At 50.8% G+C, this 12,701-nt stretch overlaps 1 protein-coding gene across 1 annotated transcript; it reads left to right on the plus strand.

Moving 5' to 3' along the window:
- The first annotated feature begins 162 nt into the window (after nucleotides 1–162).
- Nucleotides 163–12,455, plus strand: KIF3B (kinesin family member 3B). Its single transcript, XM_005144627.4, has 9 exons — nucleotides 163–216; nucleotides 4,505–5,943; nucleotides 6,509–6,610; nucleotides 7,083–7,205; nucleotides 7,309–7,427; nucleotides 7,654–7,767; nucleotides 8,277–8,382; nucleotides 8,581–8,759; nucleotides 9,008–12,455. The coding sequence occupies exons 2-9, from the start codon at nucleotides 4,561–4,563 to the stop codon at nucleotides 9,099–9,101; spliced, it is 2,220 nt and encodes a 739-aa protein (XP_005144684.1). The 5' UTR covers nucleotides 163–216; nucleotides 4,505–4,560; the 3' UTR covers nucleotides 9,102–12,455.
- Nucleotides 12,456–12,701: the final 246 nt, after the last annotated feature.

A 12,701-nucleotide genomic window follows, 5' to 3' on the forward strand; every position in this document is an offset into this window, starting at 1 on the left:
CGGGGTGATCCCGGTCCCTTTGTCCCGGTCCCTTTGTCCCGGCTCCATCCGGGCCCGGCGGAGGCGGCGCCCGAGGCCGGTCGCTAGGGAAGGGGCGGCGTGGGGGCTGCCGTGCGTGTCGCTAAGGAAGTGCGTCAGAGCCGGGGGGCGGGGCCTCACCGCCGCTTCCGGCGCGGCGGGAGGAGGCGGCCGAGCGGCTCCATGGTGACGGCGCAGGTGAGTCCGGTGCGGCCCGGTCCGAGCGGCCGCCGTGTCCCGGTGTGCTCCGGCCCCGAGCAGCCGCCGTGTCCCGGTGTGCTCCGGCCCCGAGCGGCTGCCGTGTCCCCGTGCGCCCCGGCCCCGAGCAGCCGCCGTGTCCCGGTGTGCTCCGGCCCCGAGCGGCTGCCGTGTCCCCGTGCGCCCCGGCCCCGAGCAGCCGCCGTGTCCCGGTGCGCCCCGGCCCTCACAGCCCCGAGCAGCCGCCGTGTCCCGGTGCGCCCCGGCCCTCACGGCCCCGAGCAGCCGCCGTGTCCCGGTGCGCCGCGGCCGTCGCAGCCCCGAGCGGGAGGCGGCGGGGCCTGCCCGTTGCCGGTTTGCCTGGGGCGAGGCCGCGGGCCGGTGGTCCCCGGTCCCTGCGCCCGGCCTGGGTGTGCGGGTGCCGCCGGGGCCCTGCCCTGCGCTGCCCGTTGTGGCGGCGGTGGGTGATGCTCGGGTGAGCCGGTAACCGGGCACGGGCTCGGGGCAGGGCGCACCCGTTGGTGCAGCACCGAGGTGGCCGCGGGCATCGAGTGAAATCAGGGCGGCTCCAGCGGCAGCAGAGGGGGGTCTGGGGGTGCTGGGCAGGGAGGGGAGAGGGGAGCTGCAGGGGAAGAGGAGGCTGCTGGAGGAGTAAGACACAAGCGGTGAAGCCAGGACATCGTGAACCCCAAATGTGTGCAAGGTTTAAACTGCAGGAAAGCAACAGAGCTGTTGAACGGGTACCTGGGGATGTGCAGGGGCAGGAGGGGAGGGTTTAGGCACTGCACTGTGGAAGTGTGCTAGGGATCTTCCAGTGGAACCAGGGAACAGAGGGGCCTTGGAGGCAGGAGGCTGAGCGAGGGGTGCCTGGGTGAGTGCAGTGTGCCTGGGGCATGGCCAGCTCAGCCAGTGACATAGTTACCCCTGCTTACCTCGAGGTGTGGCAGGGTTTGGTGTTCCAACCTTGTGACTTGTGCTTTGATTTCTGTCCATCCTCTCGGTCATCTGGAGCACGTCTTCAGATGTATTCATCTCAGGCTTGACTTGACTCATAGGGACCTGGCCCAGGTTGCTTTAGGCTGGAGTAATGTCCTGAGCAAAGTCCTCTCCCCATAGCAGAGGAGCAGATGACCCAGTGGCCATCCCAGCTCCGCTGCCCATTCCTGGCCGGCTGTGCCAGGCAGCTCCAACCTTGGAGTTTCTGGAGAATATGAGCACCACCAACTAATTGAGTTCATTTTCCAGTTACCCAGTTGGGTAAGGCTGAAAGGAACAGCATTTGTTGTGCTTCCAGGAGTCTTCGCAGCAGGAGCCACAATAACTGGAGGTGGTTCCTCATGGCTTGTTCTGAAACCAGCCCAAATCAGGGAAGATAAGTTCTTTGTGACTATAAAAAGATACTTACAAGTGCAATGGGGAAAGGAGTTAGAGGATTAGCAAGCTCATGTTGATGAGATCTGATACCCAGAACAACAAATTCACAGTGCAAGTTTTGTTCCATGTACTCCTGTCCAAAACCAGTCTGGGTGAGGACTAACTGGGTTCTGATCAGTTAGGATTGGTCACAGTTGATTATAAAAGTGGTGCTGTTCATCAAAACTGTATTTTGGATATTAATAACATAAATCAAGGCTCTGCTCTGCAGAGCTGGTGCCTAATTGAGTATTTGCCAATGCAGATAAATGAAGCAGGGTTGTTACAGGAGCTTGTCCTATAAAATTGTCTCTTGTGCACCTGAGCTGCAGGAATATCTCCAGTAGATACAGAAGGAGAAATGTGTGTTTGTGTGTTCAGCTGCTTGTGCTGAGTAGAGGGGGAGCTGCTCCTTGGGATTCTGTAAGACTTGTTCCCATTCCACGTGTCCTTTCTGTGCTGGTGTTCTGGAATATGTGCTCCTTGTGGGCCAGACAGCACAGTCACCCTTATTTGGGGCTGGAAATGGGGGAGCAAATGTTTGTATTCCATAGCAATCCAAAATTCCAGTAGTGGTTTGAATTCACTGGGCAGGTTGTGAGGTGCTGCTTCTAGATGATTGTCCCATTTGGTCAGTTCAGTGCATGTGCCTCATCTTCCTCCTGATGGCTACTATGCTATTCCTGGGAATAGTGAGGAGGCATGCACTTCCCCTCACAAACCAGGACAATTCCAAAGGCCTCAGTGAGGTTTCTGGACAGCTCTGAAGTGTGTTTATGTGTTATTCTCACACTGGTTTTTGCAGTACAGGCTGCCAGTTGGATCTTGGGCCAGAAATGTTACGTTTCCTTTCCCAGTGCTCCAGCTCCACTCCTGGAGTTCTCTGCCCCCTTCCTGGAGAAGCTCCTGAGCTGTGCAGTTACTGAATAAAGGACAAGGAGACAAAATCCACGGGTAGTAGAATAGTGAGAACATCCTGAGGAGGTTGGAGGTGATGCCTGCCTGGGGTGGTTCAGGGTGTGTTGGTCTCACGTTACTTCCACTTGTCAGAAGCATCTCGGAGCTCTCCCTGAAAGATAATTTGGAAAGGAATTATTAATCCCGTGGCATTCCACAAGCTGTGCTGCTCGGATCTTCCCTGCAGTCGCTTTAGCAGGAGCAGTCTTTGTGTTCTCTTGTAAATGGCAGCTGCTTGTGCTAATGGCTGGGGGAGGCAACAGTCAGGAAGGACTCAGATCTGTGAGCTGGGTTTATGCAACCTGAATTTAGATGGATGCTGCATCCTGTAAACCTGATCCAGTGGGAACACTGGAGCAGGAGCCTGGGGTGTTTCAGTAGGTGCTTGGACAGACCTGGCTTTGGTGGGAAACCCTGGTAAAAGTATATTGTCAGAGGCAAAAATAACAGCAGAGATCTGTGAGAGGAGTTGTGTTTGAAATAGCCAAAGCAACCTTGGTTGTCTTGACTTCCCCTGTAACAACAGGAGCACAAGGAGAACTGAGAAGGACACTCATGCCCCATTGCAGGACCCTTTCACAGAGGGCAGTCCCATCCCAGAAAGAGGAATGTGAGCTCCAAGGCCTGAGGCTTTATGGAATTCTTATAAGAAGTGATATGAAAGGAGCTTAAACTCACCTTCAGAAGGGCAAATCCTGGCAGGTGTCAGCCTCAGGATCCTCTGGTTACTTGAGCATTAGATGAGGCACAATGTAGATGACTCCACCTTCATAGCTCTTCCTCCTGCTCCGTGCTGAACACAGGCGGGAGGGAATGCTGCTCCCTGCTGAACACAGGAGGGAATGCTGCTGCCTGGAGGAAGCGGCAGGCGCTGCTGGAGAAGGAAATACAAATGAAAGGTCAGCATTGACTGGGAAGTTTGGAATGGGAACAGACAGATGAGGAGTTCTGGGGCTGCAGGTGCACTTAGGGCAGCCACCCAGCACTGGGGCACAGGATCACACTGATACCAGTGTCTCTGTTACAACTCTTTTCACTCGATTCTGCACAGAAAGGAAAGGTGACATCAGTTTCCCCAAGCGTGGAAGTGCAGAACATCCAGGGAATGTGATGCCTGGAAGTGGACAAACTATTTAATGATTTTACCTTGGATCCTCACTGCTGCTGCATTAAAGATGTGCTGTTCTGTAAGAGGCTTCTAGAAAGCGACTTTAAAGTGTAATGCACAGGAGGAACAAGCATTTGAATGGCATCCCAGGAGCCACTGTCAGTTAAGAAACCCAGGATGAGTTTAAAGCTCCTGAGGCAGGATGGACCCAGTGACACATCACACGTGGGGGGACTGTAGTATAAATGTCTCAGAATATGGGAAGGTTTTGTCAGTACCTGGGAGGTGTAAGAAGAGGCAACTGCCCTGGACTTAGGTAGCTGAAGCACTGAAAGCACCTGACTGATCCCCTTCCAAGAGCCTGAGCAGTATGGACAGAGCAAGCCTGTACTAGACATTCAAATCAGCAGATTTAAACCCAAAAGCCTGACTGCAAAGCAAATGAACAGCAAAGTATTATAGTATTTCTACAAGTAATAAATAGGTTATTTTGAGAAATGCTTAAAAAGCATTATGACTGTTTTTAAGGGGACAGAAAAGGATCTCTACCAACTGTGAAGGTGTGATTTGGTGTAGAATTTTTGCAGCAGAGCTTGTAGGAACAATATGATACCCCTCAATGGACAGGCTGTGGTAGAACAATTCTGTCTCAGTTCAGGGCTCCTTAGAGTTTCCATGCTGTACATTGATTTTATTGTCCAAAATCCCTCACAACCTTAATGAATGCAAAATGCTGCTCGAATAGATGAGTTGAAGCTTTTCCTTTGTGGAAAATCAAAGCTGCCCTCATGAATTCCTGCTTTGTTCCAGGTTTCTGGCCTGGGATCTTCCACCCATCAGGTCCCATCAGGCACAGCCCTGCTGCCATGTCCAAGCTGAAGAGCTCCGAGTCCGTGAGGGTGGTGGTGCGATGCCGGCCGATGAACAGCAAGGAGAAGACAGCCTCATATGAAAGAGTTGTTAACGTGGATGTCAAGCTAGGGCAGGTCTCGGTGAAGAATCCACGGGGAACAGCTCACGAACTGCCTAAAACCTTCACCTTCGATGCTGTGTATGACTGGAATTCCAAACAGGTCGAGCTCTACGATGAGACCTTCAGACCTCTGGTGGACTCTGTCCTGCAAGGGTTTAATGGGACAATCTTTGCCTATGGGCAGACTGGGACAGGGAAAACGTACACGATGGAAGGGGTGCGGGGTGATCCTGAAAAAAGAGGGGTCATCCCCAACTCCTTCGATCACATCTTCACCCACATCTCTAGATCCCAAAACCAGCAATACCTGGTGAGGGCGTCTTACCTGGAGATCTACCAGGAGGAAATCAGAGACTTGTTATCAAAGGATCAGTCCAAGCGGCTGGAGCTGAAGGAGAGGCCGGACACGGGTGTGTATGTCAAGGACCTGTCCTCCTTCGTTACCAAAAGCGTCAAAGAGATCGAGCACGTGATGAACGTGGGCAACCAGAACCGCTCCGTGGGAGCCACCAACATGAACGAGCACAGCTCCCGCTCCCATGCCATTTTCGTCATCACCATTGAATGCAGTGAGCTGGGGCTTGATGGGGAGAACCACATCCGGGTGGGGAAGCTCAACCTGGTCGACCTCGCGGGCAGCGAGCGGCAGGCGAAGACCGGAGCCCAGGGGGAAAGGCTGAAGGAAGCCACCAAAATCAACCTCTCCCTCTCAGCTTTGGGCAATGTTATCTCTGCGCTAGTCGATGGCAAAAGCACACATATTCCATACCGGGACTCGAAGCTGACGAGGTTGCTCCAAGACTCCTTAGGTGGCAATGCCAAAACGGTGATGGTGGCCAATATAGGCCCTGCCTCTTACAATGTAGAGGAGACTCTGACGACACTGAGGTATGCCAATCGTGCCAAGAACATCAAGAACAAGCCACGAGTGAATGAGGATCCCAAGGATGCTCTGCTGCGAGAGTTCCAGGAAGAGATCGCTCGGCTCAAGGCACAGCTGGAAAAGCGGTCTATTGGCAAAAGAAAGAGGAGGGAGAGGAGGAGAGAAGGTGGGGAAGAGGAGGAGGACACCGAGGAGGGTGAAGATGAAGGCGATGACAAAGATGACTACTGGAGGGAGCAACAGGAAAAACTGGAGATTGAGAAGAAAGCCATAGTTGAGGATCACAGCTTGGTGGCAGAGGAAAAGATGAGGCTGCTGAAAGAGAAAGAGAAGAAAATGGAGGACCTGAGGCGAGAGAAGGAAGCCACAGAGATGCTGAGTGCTAAAATCAAGGTAGAGTTCTCCCTTGTCAGGCTTACTGAAAGCCATTTGTTTAGGCTGTGGGAGAATGGAGGGTTTCCCGATTTGGAAAGATATTTCCCAAGTTTCCAGGGTAGAGATTTGTGTCTGGATTGGAAGGTTTTAAAACAAACTATTTCTAGCCTGAAATTGAAAGTTCCACCATTAATTACACATTTCCATATTCATGAGTCCTTTCATTGTTCTTCTGTGCTGATCTTGTAGGATCTGAAGCAGTCAGCAGAGTGGAATGAGATGATGGATGCGCCTTTTCCAAGCTGTAGCATAAAAAATGCTTCAGTGTCACAGATCAGTAACAAGATCTTCAGAGGAGAGCACAGGGTTTGGCTCTCCAGCCTTTGCTTTGCCACACGTTGCAGCAGTGCTCCATTCTGAGCAGTTACAGGTTCCTTAATCCCCGTTTGATGGGCATTTTAAGCAATAGTGATTGTTCTAGCAGCTGCCTCGAAAGAGAACGTTAAAGGAGGGAGCTGCCCTGAGGAGTGGGTTACATGAGTGGTCATGGAGAGCAGCCTCTGACCTTGGTTCTCCCTTTCAGGCCATGGAAAGCAAGCTTCTGGTGGGAGGGAAGAACATTGTGGATCACACAAACGAACAGCAGAAGATCCTGGAACAGAAACGACAGGAAATTGCAGAGCAGGTATGAGGGAGAACAGTGGTTGTTTTATGTCAAAAGCCATGGGCAGAACTCCTCAAAATGTTGTGTCAGGAGAAATGGTAAGAACGTGTGAACCCTAAAATCGATTTGATGGCAATAGTTTATTGCAAAGAAGGGGGAAGGCCTCATGCCCTGTTGTTTGTGATGGTTTCCTTCAAGTGCAATGACCAGTACAAATGGATAAAAATAAGAATCTAAACATGATGTTTGATTCCTTTTATTGAAGCTTGAGCCCTTATTCACCTGATTTTAGCAGCAAAATAAGGAAAGGAGAGTTAATGCTTCTGGTATTTCTAAGGCAAGAGATAGGAAGAACCAGAAGCTAAAGCAAGAGCCCTGGAACCCCGGGAAGTAAAACCTGGTTTATTGCTGTGGTTTAGTGCTGGTTTCATGTGTGTCCCCCCGAGGTGACAGTGTGATTGTGGTGTTTAATGTTGTGTGTCACGTCCTTCAGAAACGTCGGGAGCGAGAAATCCAGCAGCAGATGGAAAGTCGGGACGAGGAAACACTGGAGCTGAAGGAGACCTATAGTTCTCTTCAGCAAGAGGTCGACATAAAGACCAAAAAGCTTAAAAAGGTAAAAGAAAATGACTGTCTGGGTCAGGAATAAAGGCAGCTGGTGGGTGACGGTGAAAGGAATGTTGACAAGTGATGACTTTGGCTGTTGTTGTCCATTGCAGCTGTTTTCCAAGCTGCAAGCTGTGAAGGCAGAGATCCATGATCTCCAAGAAGAGCACATCAAGGAGCGCCAGGAACTGGAACAGACCCAGAATGAACTTACCAGGGAACTGAAGCTTAAGTGAGTCCCATCATTGCCTGCAGTTACCTGTAACAGAGGTGGTTTCTTTGGGTGGGGAGTGGAGGGACTGCATGGCACATGTTTGTGGAACAAGATTTAAATGAGAGAAACCCAAACCATTCCTCCTTTTCCAGGGCTGTATTAAGTCAGGGGGAGAGGAGCAGGGGAGAAACTCATCTGCTGATCATGTTTCTTGTGCTCTGCTTGTTTTTATGGTTGTTTGTAGGCACCTCATTATTGAAAACTTTATTCCCCTGGAAGAAAAGAATAAGATCATGAACAGATCATTCTTTGATGAAGAGGAAGACCAGTGGAAACTGCATCCCATAACCCGGCTGGAGTGAGTGCACTTCTGGTCTTGTCTTGGGATGGAATTCTAGGCCGTAGAAAACCCTCTATCCATGAAGAACAAGGTACCCCAGTGGAGGGATCAAACTGGGGATTTAAACTGGCCCTCTAAAGTTCCTAGCAGTAAATTCCCATCACATTTCCTGGTTTAGGCAGGAAAGCTCTCAAAAGCAATCATAATTATTCTGATGAGAGCTGTGGCTACATCCTGCCTCTCTCCACAGCAAGTTCTCTACAGCAGATATAGAAAGCTGGGTGCAGCTGAGTGCACCTGCAGCCTGTGTCGTACAAATACATAGAAATCCTCCCCTGGGAGCAGATGACACAGGATGAGAACCTGACCTTGTTCTCTCTGTAGTGCTGTGCTTGCAAGTGCAGCCCAGGTCTTTCCTGCTCTCAAAACTTACTTCTGTGTGGAATTTGCAGATGTTTTAGTTCATAATCTCCAAGAGGAGCCCCTGGCTTTGGTGTGTAATAGACTCAATGTCTGGTTTTCTCTAGTAACCAACAGATGATGAAAAGACCAGTATCTGCTGTAGGATACAAAAGGCCACTGAGCCAATACGCCAGAACATCCATGATGATTCGTCCCGAGGCGCGGTACAGGGTAAGCCCAGATGTGGTTACAACCTTCATGTGTTCACCCTCCTCATCAGGGGAATGGGAATGTCAGAATGGGAATGTTAGTTTTTGTATGGGATATACGTTTGTACAGCATTGAAGTACTTCAGGATAAGCTTCTGGAGGGAAAAGAAACACTTTGTCTGAAAACATGCAGACTTTGACTGTGCTTTCACTGCCTCAGGCAGAGAACATCGTGTTGCTGGAACTGGACATGCCCAACCGAACAACGAGAGACTACGAGGGGCCAGCCATCGCTCCCAAAGTTCAGGCAGCTCTAGAAGCAGCTCTGCAGGATGAGGATGAGATACAGGTGGATGCTTCAACCTTTGAGAGCACTTCCAACAAAAAATCAAAACCCAGGTGAGTTGGACTCTCGCAAGCAGGCTGACAGGAGCAGAGCACAGGTACGGTTGCTGCTTGTCAGCACTGCTCATCAGTGAAGTGAAGGCTCAGCTGTAGAGCAGAGAAAGGGATGCAGGACAGAAGAGAAAGCTGAGGCTGATTGGAGAATAAATGCAGTGAAAAAGAAAATCAGCTTTTGGAAGAGTGTTTTTGACAGGTGACATTGTTGGGGCTTTTTTCTTATGTTTTCTTTTTGCTTTCTTCAGGCCTAAAACTGGAAGGAGATCGGGGGGACCCTCGTCAGCAGGGCCCCACAGTTCTCAGCTGTACCCACAGTCCCGGGGGCTGGTTCCCAAGTAAAACCAGCAGTTCCTCTCCAGGGCATGAACTGCCTTTGCCTTCTGAGAGCAGAGACAAGTACAGACTGCAGAGAACTCCCAGGCAGCCTCCAGCCCCCTCCCCTGGAGATGTCCTCTGCTGCTAAAGTGACTTGTGCCAGTCCAGGGGCACTGAGCCTTGCAGGAAGATCTGTGCTTGCAATTCGGCTTTTGGCCTCTGTGGGAAACAGACTTTAGTTAGGAAATCAGAACTGCATGAGGTATGTTAAAGTGTATTAGAAGCAATGGGAAGCATGTGGATCACCTCACAGCATCACCATCTCTCCTCCTGCACTCGCCCTCTTGCTGCACTGGGCTTTTTTGCTGTTGGGCAATAAGAAGAGTTGAAAGTCATCTCAACAGAAGCACCAGAGCTCCGCAGTGAGAACCAAAAGAGGCTAAAAAGCAGAGGATCTGTTGGAATTTGACAAGGTGCTTAGTTTTTCCATCTTTCTGCTTGAAAGACTGGCATCATCATTTGGGGTCAAGCAGCAGGTCTGGCCAGGGGGGTTTGGCAGCGCCCAGCTTGTGCTCACCACCAGATGGCTGTGCCTCCCTTAGAACTGTAGGACAAAAAAGGGGTCTTAAAAGCAACTTTGTGCTCTCTAGAAGGGAAGCAGTAGAAACTGAAGTCCCTTCCTTGTTTACAGACATAAGAGCTCCTCTAAACTGACCTCCTGCAGACCTCACCCCTGCCAACAGGAACCACCTTGTCAGAGAACACATCTGCACACCAGTGCCAGCTTCGCAGCTCTTTCTCTCTCTTGCCTCCATCCATACCCCTGGCATTTGAAACCTGTGTCCATATGAAGTCTCTAAGCTGTGGGGTGGCAAACAGCCATTTTCTCACGTCTCCCACATGAAATATCTCTTCATGGGAAATGTAGCATTGGCTCAGAGCTGGCTTCCAGCAGGCTCATGGAGCTGACTCTGCTCTTCCCAGTGAGCTGGGCAGAGCACCGAGATGTGGAGCTGCCTTTGAGCGCACTCTCCTTGTAAGTACAGTCCCTTCTCTTGGTGCCCAAGGAGGTTCAGCGTTTGGTACCGCTTGTGCCTCACCTATTCCATGTTAGCAGCTTTGCCTTTGCACCTCCCAGCCCATGCAGAGCCCACCAGGAGCAAAAGCACAAGTCTGGGTATTGGAATCTGGTACCAATTCCAGGGGTTTTACTTTGGAAACAAGGGAGGGAGAACTCCTGCTTTTGATGGTCTCTTTGCAAAGCTGCCCTATGACTAAAGCAGGCTCCTGTGGTGCTGCAGGCTCTTGTGGCAGTCAAGGGAGGTGCAGCTGCCACATTGAGGAGAGTTAAGGTGTCCCTGTCTAGTGTCTCACAGCTCATGTATAAGTTTTAGTTCACTGTATATTGCGACTTGGGATGTTGCTTTTTCTGGTTGCTGTTTGCTGTCATTTTACAAACCCATTTACCCATTTCCTCTCCCTGACTGATGACTTCCTGCAGACTGACACGTGCGAGTGTACGAGGACTTGCCTGGTTTTAGACATGCCCTGAGGTGTGGGCTCTGCCTCGTGTGCTGGGTGTCTGCTGAGCCGCTTCACCCAGGGGCAGAAGGGCCGAACACTCGGCACAGCTCACCTGGCATCCTGCGGGCATGGTGCTCGGTGAGCTGTCCCCATGTAACACTGCTTGGATCTGTGGAGTGCTTTTCTGGACCTCAAGATTAATATGTATATTTGGTGGAAGAAAGAGGAGTTTGCTTGTAATTGTGAGAGCAGGCATCTGACAAATGGCTTTCAACATAGAAACCTGACATAATCTTCCTTTTTATAAAGCACTGTTTATGTACAGGGCCATTTATTTGGCTCTTGTTGCATAATGTAATGTCACCTTCTTTTCCCTCTCCTCCCTCTTTCTCTCCAGCACATCCTCGTCTGTGCTTGGACATTTTAAAAGATGATTGTATGGTGTAAGTGCTCAGAGGATGAAACAAAGGGGTCCAAAACCTGAAACATCAACAAAATACATAACCACGTACAGGTACATACCTGTGCACATGTATGTTTTATGTGACTCATGGATACCCAGGCACATCTGTGCCTGCACATGCGCACACACTTCCTCAGTTGCTGCTTTTCCATGGGGAATTCTGTATTCAACTCACATGCTGGAAACTGCTCGTGGCAGGGCCGGGTCAGTGGAAACAGCAGTGCAAACCCCACTGGTCTGCTGTAGTGTTTAGCTGGTTGGTACATCAGACAGACGCTGCTTTTAATTCCGTAGAAGTTCATTAGCAAGGATGGGAAAAGAATAAACCTGGATATTTAGTCACTGTATTTAAACTGAGGCTGGAGGCTTGGTTACTGTGTTCATGGGCAGAGCCTCACACGGGCTTTTACTCTCATTCCGATGGATTCACCCTCACCCTTCTCTGCGTGGATGCCCCTCAGTGGCACTGACACCGAAACAGAGACATTGTCTTAAGCTGCTGGGAACATGCTGAGCTCTGGGTTGAAGTTTTTAAGAAGCATTCCTGAGCGTTTGCCCCTCTCTGGTGTTATCTGAACCATCTGGGCTTCCTGCAGCTTAACGGCCCAAGGCAGGAAATCAGCTGCCTCCTGGAAGAGGCCCTCGGACACTCTGTGCCCTCCGTTTCTTCATAGGAATGTTTCACATCGTCCTCTTGATCTGATCTGTAGAATGGGATCTTTTTAAGCAGCACCACGGAGGAGTCAGCTGTGCCTCTGGGCACAGGCCCCACGTCAGGGTGAGGCACAGGAATTAAAGCACTTTCTTAAAGTCCTTTTATGTAGCTCTAAAGCCTTTTTAAAACATTTGCATGCTGCTCGAACCCCCTCAACCACACACGTCCGTCCAGCAGCTCGGGCTGGCACATCAGAGCTGTGCTCAGTGGGGTTTTCGGTGTCAGTCTGCCTTTGCTGAGTGCTGCAGGGTTTCAGTGAGACACCTGCAAACCTGGATCCGTCCTCTCGGTCTGTGTAAGGCTCTCAATGGCTCAGAGCGACTCCTGGGGCTGTTTCTGCTGTGTTCAAGCACAGACGGGAACAGATAACCTGCAAACCGTGTGATTGATGTGGAAATAGAAGTGCAGTGAGAACACGGGTCCTGCCTGTGCTGTGCCTGTGCTCCAGGCGCCGTCTCCAGCCTCTCGCAGCCTGAGCCGCAGGCAGTGTCCATGTGAGAGCTCCCTGGAGATCCGCCCATCTCCACCTCCTTTAGGTGATCTGTAGACAACCTGTCAATAGTTCTGTCCATAGTTTTACAGCTTGTATTTATTTGTATCATCTCTTTTGTCTAGGAATGTAAAGTGAGCCTCAGATACAACGTGTAATAAAAGTCAATGAGATTTATTGCATCTATCCAAACGCAGCAGTTGTTCATTCTTAGCTTGTGAGTAATGGCAGAGCTCAGTGACTTACAGTCACTTCAGGAGCTGACTTCATGGCTTACAAAGCCTGTGCTATTTTTCTTCCAAAAAGTAAATATTTGGGCAATCTACATTGTTATTAATGGCGCTGAAGGAACTCCCAGCAACCGGCGTCCTGTACCCGGGCAAGGCCGGCTCCGTGTGGAGAAGCAGCTGCAGGGCACAACCGGGGGCCGAT

This window comes from Melopsittacus undulatus, chromosome 10 (assembly GCF_012275295.1).
Source record: "Melopsittacus undulatus isolate bMelUnd1 chromosome 10, bMelUnd1.mat.Z, whole genome shotgun sequence".
NCBI classification, from domain to species: domain Eukaryota; kingdom Metazoa; phylum Chordata; class Aves; order Psittaciformes; family Psittaculidae; genus Melopsittacus; species Melopsittacus undulatus.

Bases quoted from the DNA above. Each gene is read 5' to 3' on its own strand.
- KIF3B (XM_005144627.4), top strand. From the start codon at position 4,561: ATGTCCAAGCTGAAGAGCTCCGAGTCCGTGAGGGTGGTGGTGCGATGC. The intron at 7,768-8,276 runs GTGAGTGCACTT...GGTTTTCTCTAG, and splicing joins CATCCCATAACCCGGCTGGA to TAACCAACAGATGATGAAAA. The intron at 8,760-9,007 runs GTGAGTTGGACT...TGCTTTCTTCAG, and splicing joins AACAAAAAATCAAAACCCAG to GCCTAAAACTGGAAGGAGAT.